Source organism: Dendrobium catenatum, unplaced genomic scaffold (genome assembly GCF_001605985.2).
Source record: "Dendrobium catenatum unplaced genomic scaffold, ASM160598v2 fragScaff_scaffold_822, whole genome shotgun sequence".
Lineage (NCBI taxonomy): Eukaryota > Viridiplantae > Streptophyta > Magnoliopsida > Asparagales > Orchidaceae > Dendrobium > Dendrobium catenatum.
The window spans coordinates 611015-634689 of record NW_021319284.1 but is presented as its reverse complement, the minus strand read 5'-3'; the positions used below and the strand labels follow the sequence as shown (position 1 = coordinate 634689).

The following is a 23675-nucleotide window of genomic DNA, read 5'->3' as shown; positions in this document are numbered from 1 at the left end:
GAGTCAAATGACCTCCAATTGTCAAATGGATTGCGTCATTGCAATCAGAGGGTTGAATTCGCCTAAGAGGGAACCCCTCATAGTTAAATCAGACAAGCTCGGTCAAAAGGGACAACTGACACCCAAATTTAAGCACAATGTTGCCCAAATGGCATCCGTTCGCAAAACGGACTTTACCGTTGCATTCAGAATGTCGTCAACACCCAAAAATGATTATTAATTTGTTTAAATAAGATCGTGTGAGGAAATCAACATGGATCCCAAGGCAATGACACACAAATCGAGAAACACTGACAATACTACAATAGATTGTAATTTCACCCAATTAAAATCATATGGTAAAATTGGCACACATTCGGAGGCAAAATGCATGGATTTCAAGAAAAAATGCATGCAAATTGAAAGACTGATGTGCGGGTTTGGAGACATGCAAATTTCTAATTCAATATTACTGCTCTGATAATAATATTATTATTTTTGTAATAATAATATTATTATTATTATAATTATTAAAAAAATGATGAAATGGCTCAAATCACGAGTAATTACCTTGTATTTGCTTGTGTTAAGTTCTGTCGAGATCCCCAAAATTTCATTGAAACCTATGACACCGCCTGCTCCTGTGAATTCTACGAAATGATCCTTCCTCTGTTCCAACGTCTAGCCGCTCTCTAACTTTTGTCTTGATCGATCACAACCCCCCACCCGCAGCTTGCAAGCCGATCGTTTCTCGAGCTCCAATCTACCAACTCTATCTCACTTAGCTACACTCTGTGGGCTCCGAAAATTTGGCCCCGACCTCGGCCTGCTGGTGCTTTCCTTTTTGGGGGGAGTTTTAACAGAATTATGTTCCAGGGTAAATTTTGGGAAGGAATATGAGTTTGTAGATTAGACACTATCCAGAGATTTCGTCCTCATTTTGTGAGGACTTTATGATCTAAGTTATGGTTTCCTATAGGCGCAAGCCCCTATAGTTAATTACCCCTCCCGATAACTAGAGAGAACTTTCGATTAAGGCTAGTCATCGATGAATACATTGTATCCATAGATATGTAGTATCCGACATATAGTAGCAGCATGGGCTTAGGTATTGGAGAGTTTGGATGTTTGATATTTAAAATAGAAGTTTCACCATTTTGCACTTAAAGCAGATGGTGGGGGAATGGATGATGAATCCGATCAAGATCCCATGGTTCCGTCGTCTCGGGCTATTGTGGTCCCTGGTCTACTTAGTTAGAGGTGGTAGTCGACCCAACCTGATATAAGGATCCTTGTCGACAGCCATGGGTTGCTTCATCCAAGGAGACATTGTAGACTTGGGGTGGATGTTTGTCTAAGGGGACAAATTTGAATCCACCTTAGCTAATAGAGGGCTTTGTGCCCTATCGATCATATCCTATTGATTCATATCTCAAGGATTTGATGCCATTAAGGAATGCATTGGCTCTAGCCATAACCGACATTTAGTGGTGCCATTTGGCGACAAAATCACTCGGTTCAGAGGGCCTCGGGTCATAACCGTTTATCCTGCGGTGTCATTTGGCGGCAAAAAACCGTATGTTAGAGGACACATACCACGTCCTTATTGGTAGGAGATTATTTGAGAATGGATCATAGTGATATTTTCGACTAGGCATTAGCTCCATGTGAGCTAAAGTATTAAATTTAATTTGTCCACCCTGACAAATTATTACGAAGGGTGGATGAATTTTGTGCTTTAAGTGTTTGATAGTTTTATTTCAATTTTAAATATCTGGATTTTGGGATTTTTTCAGGATTTTCAGATATTTGAGATGACATTTTGAAATATTTGGAATGGACTCCTCCGGTTGAGATTATATTTGAATTTTGTAAAAGTTTGAGGGCATTTTGAAATATTTGTGAATCCCTCCAATTGAGATAAACATTCAACACGGCTATCATCAGGGTGACTTTGAGGTCACTTGAAAATATTTGAATTTTGTATATTGATCCTTATCTAACTCTGTTGAACTGTCGACAGAAAACCAGGTTTCGTAGGCTTTATACCTTTGTTTGTGAATTTTCTTTGATATATGCCTTGAAGACCTAATATGAATGTGTGAAGACAAATGTACCGGTCGCCGCAACCGTATATTTATTTGATGGTTCGAATCTCGTCGACTACTATTGATCCGCATAGAAGGATCATGTTTGAATTTAAATTCATTTATTAGCCCGCACAACATCCCTAGACATCACGTGTGTACCCATAACACGTTCGTCTGGGCCTATGCGGGTGTTTGGGGGGTATTTTATAATCATTTGTTGAACCTTGTCGACTCCTATTTACCTGCTTAGGAGGATCATGTTCAAATTTATTGACTCACGCAGCATTCTTAGACGTCACGTGTGTACCAATAACACGCTCGTCGGGGTCCATACGGGTTATGATTACACTTACCCCTTGTGTATCTATGTGTATACAAACTATGGTGCACGTGGGGGGCATTCTTGTAGTATTCAACTGGTTTTCTACGATGGCTCGTAGAAATCTGTGTTTGTCGTAACGCTTCAATATTTGTAGAAGATATGTCGGACGCACGACCATTATTTATCAAGAAACTTGCAAGCCTCAATAATCTTATTCAACTCGATGTTCAGAACCTGAATGAACTGAGATTCACTCACTCCATAATGAGTTGATCTGACTTTATCTTCCCAAAACTCATATAATAATTTGTAGGCAACACCTGATGTCTTGTACTTCGAAGTTGATGGCCATTGTCTTGAACTAACAATTGCGGCAATCGAAGATACTTCGAACCATCTAAGATAGCTGTGGGAGGTACCCATTCCTAAAATAATTGTTGCAGTCTTTGAGATGACTGGAACAACAGGTATATTTTTCAACTGTAACTGTGAGTTTAGGCCACCAAACTCTGCACTAATCTTTGACAATACATTTGTCAAATATTCATCACTAACTCTAGTGGAGTGTGATACATTGTGTTTTGATGTTCACTTAGAAGCATTTCGACATGTCACATCATTGTATCCACTGCATGTCAAGTCCTTTTAGTTACAACTGACATGTTAATTATAGCATGAGTCCCTTGTAGTACCATTGAACCTTTGCACAAAATCTTATACAATCAGGAGATTCCTTGCATCAGCATCGTATCTCACGTTGCCTTTTGCATACAAGTTAGTGTACTTATTTGAACCTTAATGTTAGCTACGGGCTAAACTATATTCCTTGACAATCCCTTCGTGCTAATTTGGACCCCATTTAGATCTCATAGTACCTTTCTCCTTCACGGTTTGTGCAAGTGAGTATGGTAAGGATTGTTGCATCTCTTTACATAGTTGTCATGGAGACTATAATTAGCTTCATTTTTCTTTTTAAAAATGCATTCATTCATCATTCACAGGGTATTGTCACCGTTATTGCATACATATTCTGTATTTACTTGTGGACAGTGTGTTATACACATGATGAGATTTTCTAGTAGCTTGTAAGAGCTTGCATCTGCAGCCTACTCTCCATTATTATTGTCTTTATTATTACCTTTACTCATAGGAGGGTAATGTACTCATTTGAATGATTTGTTTATATATCTAGAAATCCCTCATTATTGTCTTTATAAGATTTGCAACATTTGTCTATCTTTAATCAGGATCAAACTACACATGACTACATTGGAGATAAGTTAAATTCAACGATGCTAGTCCGTCATCATGCTACAAAGAGTTCACGCCATGACTTAGTGATCAAATCATATCCTTTACAATCCTTTCATTGCTTGCAAACAAGTTCCACTTGCAAACTCCTAACCTTCAAAGAGGATTTGACATATGCATGATCAGTTTTGATATTACATTCCTCAATTCTTTCATTCCAATAGAGATGATTGTTACAAGTCCATTGTTGTTTATGTGAGTTCAAATTCTAGACTTATTTTGAGTAGAAGTTCAAGTCCATTGCAATGCATTTAGGTCTCTTTTCATTATCCATTTAAATTCAAATTTATGTTCACGTCCCTTTGCACTTAGTCCACTTGAGTTCAAATTATAGCATACTCTTTTGTAATTTTTATTTAGGTTCAAATTGAATCCGAGTTCTTTGCACTTGCTTCAATCAATGTTTAAAATTGCGTATTCGGGTATTGAGGCGTTTTTCATTCGTGAGGCGAGGCGTAAGCCTCAAGGCGTTTTGAGGCGTAAGCCTCAAAATCAAAAGATTGCGTAAACATAAAATGATAAATTTTTTAAATACTAATGAGTGAATAATATAAAACATAAAAAAACATAAGATATGAAGTTAAATCAAAATATCTCAATAATAAGACAACATGAAATATAGTTCAACTCAAAATTCTATCTTTCCTAAATCCCAGTATTTTTTTTCATTAACATATAATTCCAATTTCTAAAAATAAATAGCAATGACATATCACATAAGAACTCATAAATCATCAGCACTGTCATCACTAAGGGGTTCTTCATTTGAATCATCATTATGATGAACTGCTCTCTCCCCTTCCTCCTTTCCTATAGAGTCCAATGTCGGGCATTTACTTCAAGATTTACGTAAGTTTTAATATATATAGCGTGAGGCGTAAGCCTCATGCCAGTGAGGCGGGCCTCAACCAAGTTGAGGCACAAGCCTCATAACAAAAACTCGAGGCGTAAGCATCGAGGCGTTTTTTACTAGAATTGCGCAAAGGCGGGCCTCAAGGCAAGCCTCCTATTGCGCAATTTTAAACCATGGCTTCAATACAATCCCAAGTCCAAGCATAGTCTTTTGTAATTCATTTAAGTTTCTTTTCTTGTTCAAATTAGTTGTTATTTGTTTAATATTGAGTTCAGGTTCAAGTCCAAACTCTGCTGTCTTTTGGAGTTCAAGTCCTTGTCTTATTTCAGACAAAATTTCGGCAGCCTCCCAGCATCTCCCTCGTTTAGGAGAAACCACGAGAAACTGGGTCATCCCACCACGCTACTCGAGCGTATATGGTAGGTGTCGGGGGATACCGGGTCGTACATCTTTCATCCCACCACGCTACGTGAGTGTGTATGGAGACTTCAAAAGTAACCATACGAGAACACAAGTGGCTCTCCCCACCATGCTACAAGAGCATGTATGTGGCTCACCCATCTTGTTGAATGGGTCGCACCGGGCTCCCTCCTAACGCACTACGAGAGCGCGTATATGTGGTTCTTCGATCCGCCACAAACGCCGAAAATGGGATTCTAGGTGATTAGTCGCCTCGTCGTAGACGTCAGACCGGGTTTCCTCCCACCGTGTTACGAGAGCGCATATAGGAGGTTTGCCGGTCCGACGCAAACGACGAAAACGGGAACCTGAGTTAAGGAGGTTATACATTGGTGGTCGGCGATGTGATGGTGATGACGGGGTGGCAAAAATATAACAAACTCCCTCTTTCTCTCTCATTTTTCTTTTCTTTTCTTCTCTTTCTTTTTCTTTGCTCTTTTTTTTTTTTTACTTTTCTTCTTTCTTTTCTTTTTTTTTTTTCTTCATATATATATAACAGTAATAAAGCTAATAACACTAATTAACTGCTTAATAGTCATATACAAATATACCTTATACTTGAGTTTGGTATGCAGGTCGGGTGAGAGGGAGTTGGGTGTGAGTGGGGCTTTTAAGGTATTTCGGCCAGGTCTCTCTCTACGTGAAATGGAGAGATGAGGAGGGTTCGGCCTCAGGGATCGGAGAGGGCAACGGATGAAGGGGTCGGCTTGATTCGATGATGGCGAGGTTGACTGGGTTCGGTAGGGCAGTGGAGGTCGGCTAGATGTTTGCCAACAAGGGAGGAGCTCGGGATGGGAAGGCTTTATCGGGGCCTGGCGTCGAACTGTCTTCGGTTCAGAGAAGAGAAGGGAGACGATCTTCAAGTAAGGAGCTCTCTCTCTCTCTCTATCTCTCTGGATCGGGAGGACTGAGAGGTCGGGCAAGAGATGCGATCAGGATGGGATTTGGCATCGGTTATGGGTTTTGTCGAGCACGGCGAACAGAGGAAGGGGTGTCGACTGACTTGAATGGAAGAGGAAGAGCTCGGCTAGGGCTGTGCGTATGGAATCCCACAAAGACGGCATGCCTTTATATCCTTTTAACGACGCCAATGAAGGCGCGATAACACACACAAGCATGGGTTTACTGACAGCTGCGCCGTTTGCAGTCTACGGAATGGACTCGAGCGAGATTTCGGCAGGGATTCGGGCAGGGCACAGGTAATGATTCTATTTAAGCAATTTTTTTTTATCTTTGTTTTTGTTTTCTTTTGGCTCTAGCAGGTAGGTCAACACACTCCTTACCTCTTCTTTGACAAATAGAGTCAATCCCGATCCCTCTACCCCAAGTCTCGATTACCAATCTAGTTCACGTGAATACTGCTACTCACGTCATCTCCATACAGTGCTCCCTTTATTCTCATTTTCCCCATAAAGCAGTTGTCATCTTCCCCATTCTAAGACCAAGATTCCCATATTCCTGCTCTCCAAGGCCCCAACAGCAAGTTAACTCATTTTAAAAGACCATCCTCCCTCAGCCCAAGATTCAAACAGTGAGTCTTTGTTCATTCATTATTAATGTCATTAGTCAATTTAATTAATTGGCTACTATTAATGAATAGTAATTGGTAGAACTTGTTTTATTATTATTGCTAAGTATGTATATATATATATATATATATAAAGAGGGGGAAAGGAGAGATAAGCAATAAATTTTCTTCTTGCCTTATTGTCATTTATTTGCCCTTTGTCATTAGATAGTGTTGGCAGGTAATGCATCTAACATTATTAGTGTTTGTTTTATTAATTAATCATTTATGTTACTATTAATATATATATAATGGAAAATGAGTATGAAGTAAAAAAAAAGAAGAAAATAGGGTGAAATGATGGAAAAACTATGAAATAAAAAAATGAGCAAGGTTTATAGTTTGTGCATGCTATTCATCGTCGACACATCGTCGCACAGGTATAATGCCTTTAACTCAAAACCTCGCATTCGGCATTCATGGCTCATTGGAAAATCGCCAATACAGGCTTTTTTCAAGCATAGTGCGAAGGGAACCTAGTGCGGCACCTACGACAAGATGGGTAAACCTTGTACACGCTTTTCTCTAGTGTGACGAGGACGAATATAAGTACCAATAGATGCCTCAGTGCCTATGGGGAAAGAACTGCACATTTCAAACAGGTACCCTGAAGACCCATACACGTCTTTCTCTTCCATAGTGGGATTGAATATTTACGGCCGTGGTGTCGCCCGACACCTATTGTACCCGCTTTTTTCTAGCGTGGTGGGAAGGCCCGGACTTATGAAATTTCCCCTAAATGGGGGAAACGTTGAGAGTCTATTGAAATTTCTGGTGAACAGGTGACCTAAAACTGAACAACAATGGACTTGAATTTGAACTAAATGCAAAAGAATTGAACTTGAATATGACACATGGGACTTGACATTGAACTAATGACGATGAATTGAACTTGAATTTGAACATATATAGGAAGCACATATCAAATTAAAATTGCAGGGAACCAGAACATAAATCAATAAATGCATGATCATAAGGAAAATATAAACATTAAATGGTAATTTTGGTTGTGCAAATGAATATTAATAATTAAACAAGGGACTCATGGATTTCAACTTGATACGCTTATAATTGATTCATAATACCTACTTCAATCATATAGATGAGTGATTTAAAATGATTGCAACAATTGCAATAGTCCACTCATGAATGAAGCAAGGGAAACATGAAACAAATATGATGACCTCCTACAACTAAGATTTCTCAAATTGCAAATATGAATACTTTGACCCGCTTGCGAGCAATAATGAGAGGCAAGATGAAGGCAATGAATGTTCATGAGAAGGACATAAAAGCTAGTGCACAATCAATGCTACCTAACTGTGAAACAAATGCACTGAACCTCTGTAAGACATATTGATCAATATGCAATGAACTGTTGACCTTCGTATATTTGCCATGATTAATGCAAGCAACGGAGGTGATGATCGCTTATTGTTGGCAAACAAGATATCGTTCAAAACAAAGATCGCAGTGCCTCGATCATAATGAAATGATTAAAATTTTGTTCGATTACAAAATGGATCATATCGATGCATTCAGGACATCAAATATATCAAATAGAAGTTGTTCGTATGCGACTCGATCGACGAAAACGTGTTAGTGGATGCGACGCTAGCAAAACACTATCCAAATGGCCTCCACTTGTTAAACAAGCTTCGTCGATATATTTAGAGCATCAAATCTAACCAAAGAGGGATCCCGTGCAATTAAATTGAACGAAAGCGATTGAAGTCGACGGACTACAGACATACTCGACGTTGCCCAAACGTCTTCCGCTTGCAAAATGAATTTCTCCATTATGTTCTAAACGTCGAAAACATCGGGAAATGAGTGTGATATTATTTGGATATTTGCACGAGTGAAATAATAAAATTCGGTGTGCGAAAATATAAAATTTGGCTTGAGTTGCGAGGCGACGACACGTAAATTGAAAATATAAAATTAGACGGCTTTCGAGGCGATGACGAACAAGTGGTAAATATGCATTAAAATTTGTTGATATTATATATGTATATGTATAAACTATGTTATGTATTAAATAAATTTTGTAAATATAAATGCTTATATTTAACTAATAATTAAGAATTAAAATATTAGTTAATATGTAATTATCTTGCATAAATTTCATACTGAGATTCGTAAATCATATAATCTATATTTAACTTAATATATTTAAATAAGACTTAATAGTTAATTTGCTAGTATAAATAATAGTTAATATATATGCATGCATCTCCAAATTTCACTCTTAAATTTTTAATCATACGTGATAGATACTTCCATTTAAACTAATAATATCAAAATACTAATTTGTACAAACAAGATAAATCCAACGTCATTTGTACTATTCAGATTTTTTTTTTTAATCTTATACTAGTTTTATTCCACTACCTATATCATGCACTTTAGATATGCCATAGATAATTTACTGCTTGCATGTCTCAATCCACGTACCATGTGTTAAACAACCTTCTCCAATTTCTGTATGGTTATGTGTTTGCCTGAAGTGGATTTTGCTGAATTCTTTGCTTATGTGTTTCCTTGCATGTACTTCACCGCTCATGTACCATATAATTCCAAAATAAAAAAATCTGTATCAATCTTTACCTCAGATATATGCTAAGTCCTTCCACTCCTGTTCATATTTTTCGGTTCATAAGCTTTCGCACATCCCAGCTCAAGCCAGCAACCCCTCTGTTCCTCCTTGCCGTGAAACCTCCTAGCCAATCCCCCATATCCACCTACACTCAACCATACAATCTCCTCCTTCAACTCAACGCCTGCACTGAACCCCACGCCCAGCCTTTATTCTCCATCGCCTCTGCTCCTCTTGCCGCAATCAGCCCCCAATCGACTCTCTGCCACCTGAACCTTATGTTTCCTCTCTATTTATATATATAAATATATTTCTATATTAAAAAAAAATCAGAAAAGAAATATAACAAAAAAAAATCTTTTTTTAGCCTCGCTTCAAATCTCTGTCGTCGTCGTCGTCTTGCTCGCTCGTCAAGGTATATCATTCGCCAAACTCTAAAATCTCAAATCTCGTTCTCGATGTTTGTGGCGGACCAGCTAACCACCTATACACGCTTTTCTTAGCGTGATAGGAGGGAACCTGGTGCGATGCGTACGACGAAGTCGGGATACCCATAAGTACCCGCTTGCGGGGAAACAACTGCTTTTCCTCTTGCAACAGGTACCGCTAGAATACTCATACACACTTTTCTTAGCATGGTGGGGATAAAGACTTTACACGGCCGTGGTGTCCTCGAAAGAGGGCACCTACCATACACGTTTTTCTTAGCGTGGTGGGCAGGCCTAGAATCCCTGTAGATGTCCCCTACGCGGGGGAGACGGTGGGATACTGCCAAAATTTTGACGAACATAAGCTCAAATAAAATAATTTGATATTTCAACCTCAAATAAATAATTTTTGGAGATTTCTTGAACTCAAATTAAATAAAATTTGAAGAATATTTGAGCTTGAGTTGAATTATTAATATAAAAATAAAATCAATCAAATTAATATCAAATTATTTTGTTTGGCAACATCTCTCTGTTATGCCTATTGAATTATTGTGGTATGAGAACATTCTCTGGCAACATCTTTTTAAAGCTGAAGTGGCAAACGAAAGTGATCATAAAATATGGATTTGTGTTTCAGCAACTTTGATATTAAAACATAAAAAAAAATTTTGATTGCTGGCGTATTGAACAAATTTTTGTTCTTATTAAAAAAAAAAGAGTCATTTATTAAAAGGTGAATTTGATTGGATCCAATTTACACAAATCATTTATGATGCTTTGAAGCATTTGGCTTTCAAGACCCTTGCTTTATCTGCACTCAACATTAAGGAGGATTTTGGATTTGAGTGCCATGTCTCTCATGCAAAGTTGGTGTTCTTCTAAGTTGAGGGCATTTAATCACCTCATTTAAAAACTTCAAGAGTTGGAAAAAAAATATTTGGCTTAAAATGAGAAGACCTATGCCATGGTCTGAGCAATAATTCATTAAAATATTACTATAGAATTCAGAATAAAATTTTTGCTTAAAAGTTGGAGACACTTAATATTTGGCATTCTCCAAATGAAAGTGATGGGAATATGGGATTCAAGTGATAAATAAAGAGGATGAACTTTTACTTTGCTTCATCTTTCTTCCATAAATAGCCATGGTGGCTATGATAATAATGAAATCAATAGATGGCAATGATAAAATTAATTTGAAATTTATGGCTTAGTCTCATAATTAGTAAAATGTTGCTAAGCTTGGCTTTAAATTCAAAATGCACTTTTTTTAACATAGTGTGCTGGATCACTCCGAAACAACATGCCATTATTTGAAAACCTCTAATCATACTGAAAATGAGGCATTACTTTGACAAGCATGTTATTTATGCTACCTTGATAAGCATGCAGCGACCTCGAGATTTATGTTGATTGCAATAAACATAGTATTTCTAGCTGCATATCGTTCATCGATAAGCGAGCAGTCACTTTGATAAGCACGCTAAAGTTCATTTTGCTGCTTCGAAAAGCACATTATTGAAAAATCTTTAAAATAAACGCCATCAGATCCGCACCACTTTTACAAGCGAATAGAAGGCGTTTGTAGACCCCTAAAATGAAATTTTATGTATATCTCAACGACAAGTGCTTGCACAAATAATCATATTTGAGTATTTGAAATGCGCCCCTTCTACATTAAAATTGAATTTTCAATATGCAACATCGAGTAGGATACCGATGACTCTAAGATGCGTGTAGCAGCCTTGGGAAGCAAGCGACTGCCCCGAGAAGAGTGCTACCGCCTTGAGAAGCAAGTCATAACATCGAGAAGCGTGCATATTAAATTTTAAAAGCCTAATATACATGCTATTATTTCCCCGATGATGGCCGTGTTGAATGTCTATATCAACCGGAGGGGACTCTACACCTTTAAATACCTCCAAATGTTTATGAAATGCAAATGTTTCTCAATGGCTACAATAAAGCCCTGATGATGGCCGTATTGAATGGTTATATCAATCGAAGGGGTTCAAGTATTCCAAATGCCCTCAAATTTCTACAAAATATAAAAATTTTCAAATGACTCTAATTCATCCCCGATGATGGCCGTGTTGAAAGCTAATCTCAATCGGAGGGGACTTCAAAACATGCATATTTGGAATAAAATCTTGATAAATTTTAAAATATTCAAATAAAATTTATTATTTAAAACTTAAAGCAAAATTCCATCCATCATCCGCAAACGTTTGTTAAGGATGGTAAATTTCAGAATAACTTCAACTCACAAAAAGCAAAATGTCTAATTGAATGTATCACTGTGATTCATTCTCAAATGATTTCTCGCCAGTGGAGACGTGGCATGTGCCCTCTGACCGAGTGGTTTTGCTGCAAAATGGCACCACTATATTACGGTTACGGTCAATGCCCGTATGTTCTCCAATGGTTAAAAGCCGCTTGAGTAATGAATTATAGGGTGCATTTAATAAGGCATAAAGCTTTCTGTTAGCTAAGGTTGACTAAAATTTATCTCCTTAAACAAGCATTCACCCCATGTCTACAAGGTCCCCTTGAACGAAGCAACCCATGGCTGCCGACAAGGATCCTTCTGTCAGGTTGGGTCGACTACCTCCTCTGACTAAGTAGACTAGGGACCACGATAGCCCGGGACGACGGAACCATGGGATCTTGATCGGGCTCATCATCATTCCCCCCACCACCCGCTTTAAGAATAAAAATAATAAATTTATAAATTTACAAAAAAATTCACATGTTGCTACTATATGCTAGGTATTTTGTACCTACTTCATGACTAGTCTTAATCGAAAGTGCTCTCTCGTGATCGAGAGGGGTAATTAACCATCAGTGCTTGCGCCTATGGGAAACCTAGAACCAGATTTTAAAGTCCTCACAAAATGAGGGCGAAATCTCTGGGTGGTGCCTTATCCCAAAGTTCATCTGCCTTCTGAAAATTTGACCCGGAACATCATTAAAACTCTCCTAAGCAGGGGAGGCCGGGGCATGAATTTTTGGAGCCCACACGAACATGTAATTTACATAAGATGTCCATGTGTAGAATATGATGAGCACATAATGAATGCATCAACATTTGCATCGTCAACAATAATTCAACTTTGATCAAGCATAACAATTTCCTACAAGCAAAAATGGTCAATGTACAATGAATATGATGATTCAACCTGCACATGATGCATGCAATGCATTGTCTATAATCCAAGGCAACAAATTATAATAAATGAAGATACTTACAAGCAACATTGGAAGACTGTAATCACACATAATAATATTACTCACAACCAATGCTAAAATATACTGCAATGAACATAATTTACCTACAATCAGAAACATCGGGTAGCTGCAAGTAATAAAGGGTGGTGTGCGATGAATGTGATCGACCCCCTTGAAATCTTAGCTACATACACAACATATTATGCACAGATAAGTACGACAAATATGCAATACATATGAGTTTATATATACACAACGTGCATGACAACCTACCTGTATAAAGTAATGGAAAACCCATAGTGTGACGGCACACCATTAGATCATTAACATGCATACAAGAGGACAGAAGGTGTGTGCAAATTCTCAAGTGAAGTCCTTTGCATTTATCAACAACAACCCATCTGCATGAGCAACGAACAACTTATGATGTAGCGCCAAGCCATCAGATTCGCAATGCTCATACAAGCAGACATAAGTCGTCTATAATCTCTCGAATAGAACATCGTGCACATTTAAATGACAGTTACCCGCATAGTTGATCAGTGTCAAATATTTCAAAATTCTCGCACACGTACATTGAAACATGTATATATACAAATGTAGAAGTGCACATGCAAGCGTCTTAGTATACAAACAAAACTGTAAATATGTAGAAAGTACAAATATAATTGTTTACCTACAAAGGCCCCGACGAGTGTGTTATGTGTACACACGTGATGTCTGAGGATGCTGTGCAGGTCATGAAATGAATACAAGATCAAGCCCGATTTTTGTACATGAATGGTTAGGAGTTGACACGACTTGAACTATCAAACAAATATGCGGTCACGACGTCGACTGAAATATTTGTTTTAATACGTTTATATTAGGCTTTCAAGGTCTATAACAAAGAAAAGATTCACTCATAAAAACATAACCCGACAATAAACCTGATTATCTGTCGACAAGTTGATAGAGTCAACAAGGTTTAACCAACATAATGAAAATTACCCATAAATATCCCGATGATGGCCATGTTGAATATATATCTCAACAGAGGGGATCACGTGTTTTCACATGCCCCCAAAACTTACACAAAATATAAATATTTTCAAATAACCTTAAAGTTATGTCGATGATGATTGTGTTGAATGTAAATCTCAATCGGAAGGAATCACAAGCATTCAAAATACCAACCAAATTTTCTAATGCCTACGAAATCCAAAATTCTAAGAAATTAACAAAATATAACATTTTAAAATTGAAATTCAACCATCAAACATTTAAAGTAAAATCCATCCATCTTCCGCAATAATTTGCTGATGTGAACAAATTTAAAAATTACTTTAGCTCATAAAGAGCTAATGTCTGGTTGGAAAATATCACTAAGATTCATTTTCAAACAATCTCCTGCTAGTAGGGATGTGACATTGGTCCTCTAATCGGTTGTTTGGATATATGGCGCCGCAAAGAATTCATGGTTTGGCTAAATGGCTTCGCATGGTCAATGATTATGATTACGACCCTTTGACCAAGTAGCTTGGTCCAACGACTCCACTGTATTACGGTTACATTCACAGCCTGCATGTTCTCTAATGGTTTCAAATCCTTGAGATATGAATCAATATAATATAATCGATAGGGTACAAAGCCTTATGTTAGCTAAGGTGGATTCAAATTTGTCCCCTTAAGTAAATATTTCCTCCAGGTCTACAAGGTACCCTTCGATGAACCAACCCATGACTGCCGACAAGAATTCTTCTATTAGGTTGGGTCGACTACTTTCTCTTACTAAGTAGACCAGGGACCATAATGACCCAGGATGACGAAATGATGAGATCTTGATCAGGTCCATCATCCATCCTCCGCTATCCGCTTTAAGTGCAAGATGGTGAAATTTTCTATTTTAAATATCAAGGCTTCAAAACTGAACCCATGATGCTATCATTTCTTTGATGACTCTTTTTTCGGTGGTGGTGGTAATACCCACCACTCAATTGAACTTGGATCAATTCATTTACATCAGATTCTTCTAGAAAAATGACTTCATCGGAGTCATCCATCGCTTACAGAAGATTTATTGGAAGGTTCATAATCACTGTCCAACTTCATACTTTGCATTCGATATGTGAGGATTCTGAATTGCTTCCATCAGAAAAATACAAGTAATCTGAGCTATCATTTGTTTTTTTTTTTTTGGTTTGTAGCTTCATCAAATAGGGCTCATATGTTATTTTATCAGTAGCCTTCTTTTTATTGAGGTAGATCTTCTATCCTTTCTTTTGCATTTCACTTATAAGGGATTTTGTTGCTCGACTCTTATAATGTGTTTGAGAAGAAGCCTGTCGATGAGCCTTCAACATTGTTAAGATAAGTCAACATGTTTCAATTAGAAGGAATTCTTCAAGATGACCCCCTCATCCTTTTCTTCTGCTTCAATAATCTGGATTTTAGTCATGAAATTAACAAGCTTGATAGGTTGTCTTGTATGCTGATGAGAGTCCTCCAAGTTCTTCATAACCTTTTTTATTATTGTCTACTTTTATTTTTGAGTTCTTTTGATGGAATCTGGTCAGATCATGACAAGCTAGCTTGACAGGTATACCCTTTTTTTGAAAGTTCGTGAATGGAAGCCCTTGCACTTGACTTCTCTTTCAACTCATGCATTGGTTTAATATGAGATTTCCACTTAATTCCGGGACTCTTTTAAGCCGCTTCAGCATTTTCACTATTTTCTTTGAGATTGCGATCTCTCATTTTTAATCATGAATTGACTCTTTTTTGCTTTTCCTTTATTTGGGGTTATGGAAGATGATGTGATCATTCTTGTTGATTCTCTTCTTGGGCGAACCAAAATATTATCTAATTAAGTAAACTCGACATTTTTGTATTTTTGTTTCAACAAATCTTAAACACATAACATTCTTTAATGGAATGACTAATCATCCTATAATATGGGCAATGACTAGGATTGCTAGTAAGAATGGCTTTATAGCTTCCTCAGGCTTTTTGAATTCTTCAACTAAAGACTTGCCTTCAGTACATACTTGGAATAATTTTGCCACGCTCTCTCTTTTGAAGTAATACTTTTTGCTCAATTTATTTTTGAGAAATGGGCCATTTGGATCACCATCCCCATTAGTTGCTTATGATGTTCCCCTCTTCCAAGAAAAGTCCAAGGTTTTTTCATTTCCTCCAAACACCAATTTTAATTGAGGATTAGGTTTAAAAAGGCAACACTCTTCATGATTGGGACGCCTAATTGGGATAGCCATTCAAAAACCGAAGTCCTCTATCGAGGGACCCCTTTAGTAGTGTACCTCTAGTTGGATGTTGTGTTGTACTCGCTGTACTAGCAGTTGCACACATCATGTAGTAGCTTTAGTTGAGTGGGGACTCTTGATAGGCCCTTTAGTGGTCATGTTGTATATAGGAATAGTGGCAATCCTTGCAGCAGCCGTAAAAAATTGTAGCCCACCAAACTAGATAGTGGCTCCTAAGTCTCCAGTATTGATAATAACATTGGCTAACTGGATGCTGGCACAACGTCTATACTGAACAGTGAAGGGGGTTTTTAGAGATCCATTCTACACAAATAAAATTTGAGGGTTAGTAATTATACTTTGATACATCATCCACATTCAATATTCAGAGACTCGACAGAACAAAACAACTTGAACCAAAAGTTTTTTAAAAATTACCCTACTTAGAAAATTTTAATGATTTCATTATAGATTTATTTCATAAATGATATTTAAATTATAACTTATTATATTTTTCTATTATGATGACTCATATGATTATCCAAAGATTGAAAGAGAAACCTTCCCCAATAAAGTTGCTAGTATTTGTGTGCTAAAAAAATTTAGCTTTTGGGTGTCTTGGCCTCTTCATGTTTATTTGGGGAGAAGGCGAATTAAGTTCAAGGGGAAATTTTTGGAAGCTAGATTAGATAGAGATAAGATATTATCCATAGATTTTGCCTTTATATGCGAGAATTTTAAGATCTGAAATTTAGGTTTCTCACATGCACAGGCCTCTATATTCAGCTCAATGACGAAAGAGCACATTTTATTAAGGACAATTGTTAGGTAAATACTTAGTGTCCAGCGCATAGTAGCAGCTGTTTTAAATATTTAGAGATTAAAAATTTATCGCCGCACACTTAAAGTGAATGATGGGAGGAATGATGACAAATCCGATCAAAATCTTATGGTTCCTTCATCTCAGGTTGTCATCGTTTTTAGCTTACTAGTCAGAGATAGGGGTGTCAGAATGGGTTTTCAGGTTGGGTTTGAGTCTAATCCGAAATTGATCTGCTTTCAACTGATCTGACCCGAATCCGACCCGATTAGGCAAACGGTCCAAAAATCCATGCTGACCCTCCCCTAACCCGGGTTGATATGAACCAATCCGCTGACATGACTGAGCATGGATGTGCTAGGGAGTGCAAAACTGTGACTGGGCGAGCGAGCACATTTGTGCAAGTGGGCGAGAGAGCGAGTGCGGGTGAGTGCTGGTGAGCGAGCAAGCAGGGCTAGCGGGAGTATGAATGCGATGGATAGAAGAGTGGACTTTGTCCAACAGTGAGTGCTACTACACAACGAACGTGTCCGTTCCCAGGTAATTTCCAATTTTTGGGTTGACCCAAACCGACTCGAATTTTCAATCGGGTCAAGGATTTGAAACCCAAACCCATAATTTGTGTCGGGTTCGAGTCATATTTTTTGGTCATATCAAATATTTACATTCCTAGTCACAGGAAGTTGTCGATCCAACTTAAGGATTTTTGTCGGCAATCATGCGTTGCTTCGTACAAAGGCACCTTGTCGATTTGAGGTGAATGTTTGTCTAACGGATAAATTTAAGTCAACATTAGCTAACATATGGCTTTGTGCTCTATTTATTATACCATACAATTCATTACTCAAAGTGCAATAGCGATTCGTGAACATATGAGCTCTGACCATTATCATAATAGTGGAGCCATTAGGTCAAACCACTCAGTTAGAGAGCCTTCAGTCATAATTGTTTAGTGGAGTCATTAGACCAAAATAACTATTAGATGACCCTATCATAACTGTCTATCTTGTGGAGCTGTTAAGAAAAACTATCGATCTTATGGTGTTGTTTGGCCAAACTAACGGTTAGAGTATAAATGTCACATCCTTACTAGCAGAAATTATTTGAGAATGAATCTTACTGATATTCTCAATTGAACATTTGCTCTTTATGAGCGGGAGTTATTCTTGAATTCATTACTCTTGTCAAGTGGTTGTAGATGGTGGATGAATTTTAATTTATTTTATAGATGATAAATTTTATTTTTTAAATATTAAAATTTTAACTGATTTAACAATTTTAAAATTTCGATAGATTTTACAAATTAATCCCTCTTGTTAAGATTTACTTTAAATTTAGCCATCATTAGGGTGACATTGAGATCATTTTAAATATTTTATGTTTTGTCAGGATTTGGTGGCCTTTAAAATGATAAGATCCCCTTTAGTTGAAATTCATCATCAATACGACCATCATCGAAAAGTTTTGAGAGTTTTTTATTTTGTTGCTTGAGCTTTGTTAACTTTTTACACTTGTTTGTAGAAGATCGGGTTCAATTTGAGTCTACATTATGTCTTGATAACAGAGTCCTCTTTGGTTGACATTCACGATCATCATTGGGGATTTAAATAATTCATATTTTTATAATTTGAATTTTGTTAACTCTACTTGTTGGTAGAAAATCAAGTTCAATCTGAGTGCATGTGGCATTCTGTGATCGAATCCCCTCTGATTAATATTGATTATCGACGCAACTATTATTATGGTGACATTAAAGTCACTTTAAAAATATTTTGTATTTGATTGGATTTTTGGGGCATTTAAAGGATAAATCCCCTCCGTTTTATGTTTACTTTCAACACGATCATCATTGAGGATTTAAATAACCAACAGCTTTGTTATTTGAACATTGCCACCTTTGTTTGCTCTATAATAGAGGGTCAAGTTCAATTTTTAATTGAGCAACTTTGTTATGCGAACTTTGGAATCAAGACCTTATATTTTGATGATGAACTTCATTTAAAGTGGTTTTAAAGGTCTAATATGAACTTAAAATTAAATATCTCGATGGATTTTATGCTAATGCATTAGCTTCTTAATCCAAGTCGTGTTGACTCAAATCCTTTCAAGGAGGATTAGACTTGAAATTTAACCAGTAACATTCTCGGAATTTATGTTTAAGTATTTTATACAATAGTCATAGCACATATGAGTAGTTTTAAATTTATGTTAAATGATGTACACGCTTTTGAATATATTTGAACTCGAGCAATTTACTTGCATGCATTTTATTGCATTTCTATAGCGTGTTCATTCGTTTTTAATTTGTATTAAGTTTTTGCATTTTTAAAATGATGGTGCATCTTTTAATGTTGTTGCACGCTTTTCGAGATAGTTTTATGCTTCTCAAAGCTCCAACAAGCTTCTCAGGACTTTCATATGTTTCCAGAGGTTGTTGCATGCTTGAAATGACGTGCTTGAGTTGGAAAATTTACATCTTAATGTGTGCTAAGATTTTTTTATAAAAATATTCAAATTTGAACGCTTGCACGAAATATTTATCGTTCAAATGTGCATAATGTTTCTTTTTAAATTTTGAATGCAATACTTTATATTCGCTTACACATTTATGTTGAAGGTGAGTAGGAATTCCAAAATTCCATTATTGTTATTATTTTTTTTTTTAATTAGAGAATTTATGAGTTTAATTGGAATTTGAAAAGCTTATTGTTACCAGTAGAAGGGCTATCTCATTTATAGTAATTCCCGTATTCTTTGCCTATAGGTGAGATGTGTGCATTATAAGTCCCCTACTTGTGTTCAATTTGCATTCGATTTTGACATTGATTTTGTCAATTTTATTTAAAAATATTATTTTAAGTTATGTTCCCTATGAGTTCGCTTTGTTTGAATTTCAGCAACCTTCCTACATTTTTCCCGTGTATTGTTGGTGTCGTGCGACACTGTAGCTGGAGTCTTCAACCCCACCACACGACAAAAACGTATAAGTCTTCAGTTACTGTTGACCTGCCTACCATAAAAAAAAATAAAAATCTTTCGTACCTATTTAGCGTCGAATCGCACATCGTATACATGTTTGATGATGGACACCCTACGCACGTCGTCGCCTCTCAAATCCCGTAAATCTAGCGACCCGGACATTCGACAACTAGCCTCGCACGTTCGACGTCATTTCTCCCTGGACGCTCTGCTATGGGACGATGCCTCATCTCGTTGTTAAATGTCGTAATCGACTCTTTGGACTCTTCTTTTCGCACATTCCTCCGCTCCCTCGTGGTTGTTCGACTCCGCACCTTCGACGACTTTCCCTTCTTGTTGGAGTGAAAGTTCCAACATTTGATCGGAAGCAACAAACGAGAGCTCGGTCGCTGTGACGGTAACTTTCTCCCTTCTAGTCGCTTTTTCAGCTCCCATGTTGCCATTCGACTTCGCTCCGATGACTTCCCCTTTCGATTGGATCGAAAGCTCGACATTTTGATCGGAAGCAGACGGGAGCTCGCCGCTGTGAAGGTAACTTCCTCCCTTTCGGGAGCTTCTTCAGCCAAATCACGTTGTCGACAGCCCTTTGGGCTTTTTTATTTAAATAAATTATATTTATTATTTTTATTATTAATTAAATCTGATTATAATTGATTCTAATTAATTATCATTATTAATAATTAATTGTAACTTATTTAAAAACGAAAACTCCTCATAACTCAGTGTGCGTGACGCGCCGGTCAACCACCTATACATGTTTTTCTTAGCATGGTAGGAGAAAACTTGGTGCGATACATATAACGAGGTAGGTAAGCGGACCTTGAACCCAAAATCCTATCCTCGATGTGTGTGGCGAGTCGGTCAACCACCTATACACGTCTTTCTTAGCGTGGAAGGAGGGAACCCAGTGCGACACATGCGACGAGACAAGTAGGCCCGATGCACGCTTTTCTTAGCGTGGCTAGGACAACTTTAAGTACCCGTACGCGGCTCTGTATCTGTAGGGATATAACAGTTTTTCTTTTGCAATAGGTACATTTGAAGACCCATACACACATTTCTTAGCATGGTGGGGGACGAAGAGAATGCGGCCGAGGTGTCCGAGGACACTTCCAATACACGGTTTTTTTAGCGTGGTGGGAAGACCCAGTTTCATGTAGTTTTCCCTAAACGGGGGAGATACCGGGAGGCTACCGAAATTTCAGGTGAACATAAGACCGCATTTGAACCTAATTTGAACTCAAATGAACTGTGGACTTGTGAACTTGAACCTGAACAATACCTAAATGATGGATAAATGGTTAAACCCAAGTAAAATAAGATCAGACTGGAGCCAAATTCAAATCAATTTGAACATGCAATTGAACTTACAAAGACTTCAAAAGACTTTGAACAAGAACTTGAACTTGTACTTTAAAATCGAATTATACAACACAAGTGGAACTTGAACTTGAATGTGAATAGTGCATATGCACTGGACTTGCAAATGAAATTGAAATGAGAACTTGAATCTCAATGAACCATGTCTTGAATATAAAATCAAACTCAAAAGAAGCTTGAACAACTTTGACATTGAACTGAACTCAAACTTGAGCTCAAGTTTGATATGAACTACGATGACTCTGAAATTTGGCAAAACAAAAAATGAACGATTAACTAAACTTGTGCTACAGAGAATTGAACTTCAAGATCATTAAATACATTATTGAAGAGAAAATACTACAATCAAGTTATAGCTTTGATTAATCAAATGCATATCAACAAATAAATGTGAGACTCATGTCGAATAGACCTATGTTGCATATGAGTGACAAGTAATTGCAGCACCTTGGAAATTGCAAACAAGTGCAACGATTCGTCAATCATCATGTACAGGAAGATCGATAATGAATATAACATCCTCCCTATACTCAACATCAACCAGACAACCCGTCAAAGTGAATGTAGAAATATTTTGCGGTTCATATGCAAGCAAGGACTATGAATCTACTATGAGTATCTAGGAGCAATTGTAAGAGTATCCACAAGCAATTATAAAAGATTTTCACATGCATGATCGTCCACCTACAACGTGCAAAGATCGTGTCATGCCTACAAATAAAGAAAGAGAGCTGTAAAGAAGATAGCATCCTTGCCACCAATGCCGGTCAACTTGTAAATATGTAAACTAATCTACTGATGAATGACGACATCAGATATATTGTGGATACGACAAGTATTCGGATGACTTTGCACAACGTCGTGTCTACTGACAGTCGCTTGATCGCAACAACCCCTTCTTTGGTAAATTTGATGTCCACAATGCATCGATGTGACCCATTTCGCTAGCAAATGATGTTTGGATATTTTTGCACTTGTTGCGGATGATGTCGAGGAGTTTCGATCCTACTATGTCCAACATCGTGTCCATTGATTGTTGTTCTCGTCACTTGTGCTTCCATTGATTGGAGAATATGTACGGAAGTTTACAAGTAGATTTCTTTGGGAGCTTTTTCTTTTATTAACTGTACTTGCTGATTTTTGTTATGCTGCTTCCCATCATATATTTGTCTCCTAATTTGTGTTAAATATCCACTCCTTGATAATCGATACTTCCAACAAGCATGAGTTGACTGTGGTGAAAAAATATATACTTGTGATGAACATCAAATGAAGAGAAATAAGCAGATTGATCCTCATGAAAATTGGATTTTATTTGGACAAAACTACACTTTAAAAATGCTGATTTGATGAAAATTTTCATTGTTTCATTTATATTTCTTCCTCATTGAAAGAACTGAATTGTCTTTCTACAGGGTTGTTAGGTGAGCAACTGCAGTCAGTGCATATTCAATTGTTGTCTCAATAATACCTTCAGCAAATTTAATTGCAATAGGAATGAATTCAAAATTGTCACCCTACTCTCAGTGGCAATTGCGTGCAATTGCTTTGGAAGCCAAAGTTTTTGCAGTTGAGAAATTTATTTGTACATTAGTAGGTATGGAAGCTCCGAATTAGGTGCAGCTCCATCTTTTCAGTGTTGGCAAATTATTTTTTGTAGGGATTTTCATATGAGGTACAAAATCTTATGTCATATCTGTCAAATTCTGTCTGTAGGGATTTTGCACCAAACCTTGACATTTAATTTTGTAAATACAAATTTTTGTTCACGAATTTTACATGCTTAAGATTCGACTATAGACTCAGCCTGTGAAATTAAGCTGGTTGAATGTCTTGATTGGTAATATATATATATTGGTGCCCTTGCCCACGAGAAATTATTTTGTGGGGTCATCGGACGCTGTTCAGAGATAAATCAAGACGTGTAATGTCATTTTTTTGTCGTGCACCAGGTGATGTGTCGCATCCTGATTTGCCTCCGGACTTTCTGGTGACCACACAATAATTTCCCCTTGCCCACACAATTGTCAGTTTTAATCACTTTTTCCTGTCACAAAATTAAAGTTAATAAGAAATTAATAATATAATGCTAAATATGTAGATCATCTTATAAATGATATATGAATTATCATAATCTTCATATGGTTATAGATCAATTAACTTTGGTTAAAAGATTCCATACGACGAAAAAATAATTGAACTAAATTGATGAATGCAAGCAGGAATTCTAATCTAGTTATTTAGCTCTCAGGAGAGTGAATTGCTTTCCATTTAAATTAGCTTTACTACTGCAGTACTACTACGTTTTGGGTATGTTGGTTTTATGCTATATTTTTATTTGGATAAAGATGTTTATCTTGAGATTAATCTTCTATGGTCAAATATGTTTCATGAATAGAGTTTGATCTGATTGAA

At 37.1% G+C, this 23675-nt stretch overlaps 1 protein-coding gene across 2 annotated transcripts in view; it reads left to right on the top strand.

Moving 5' to 3' along the window:
- Positions 1–23052, top strand: part of LOC110100113 (SH2 domain-containing protein A) — a 41496-nt gene extending 18444 nt beyond the window's left edge. For both annotated transcript variants that reach the window (XM_020827521.2, XM_020827520.2), the window contains exon 12: positions 22676–23052. In XM_020827521.2, coding sequence (XP_020683180.1) covers positions 22676–22688 — 13 coding nt within the window. In that variant the 3' untranslated portion in view covers positions 22689–23052. The remainder of the gene's footprint in view (positions 1–22675) is intronic.
- The last annotated feature ends 623 nt before the right edge of the window (positions 23053–23675 follow it).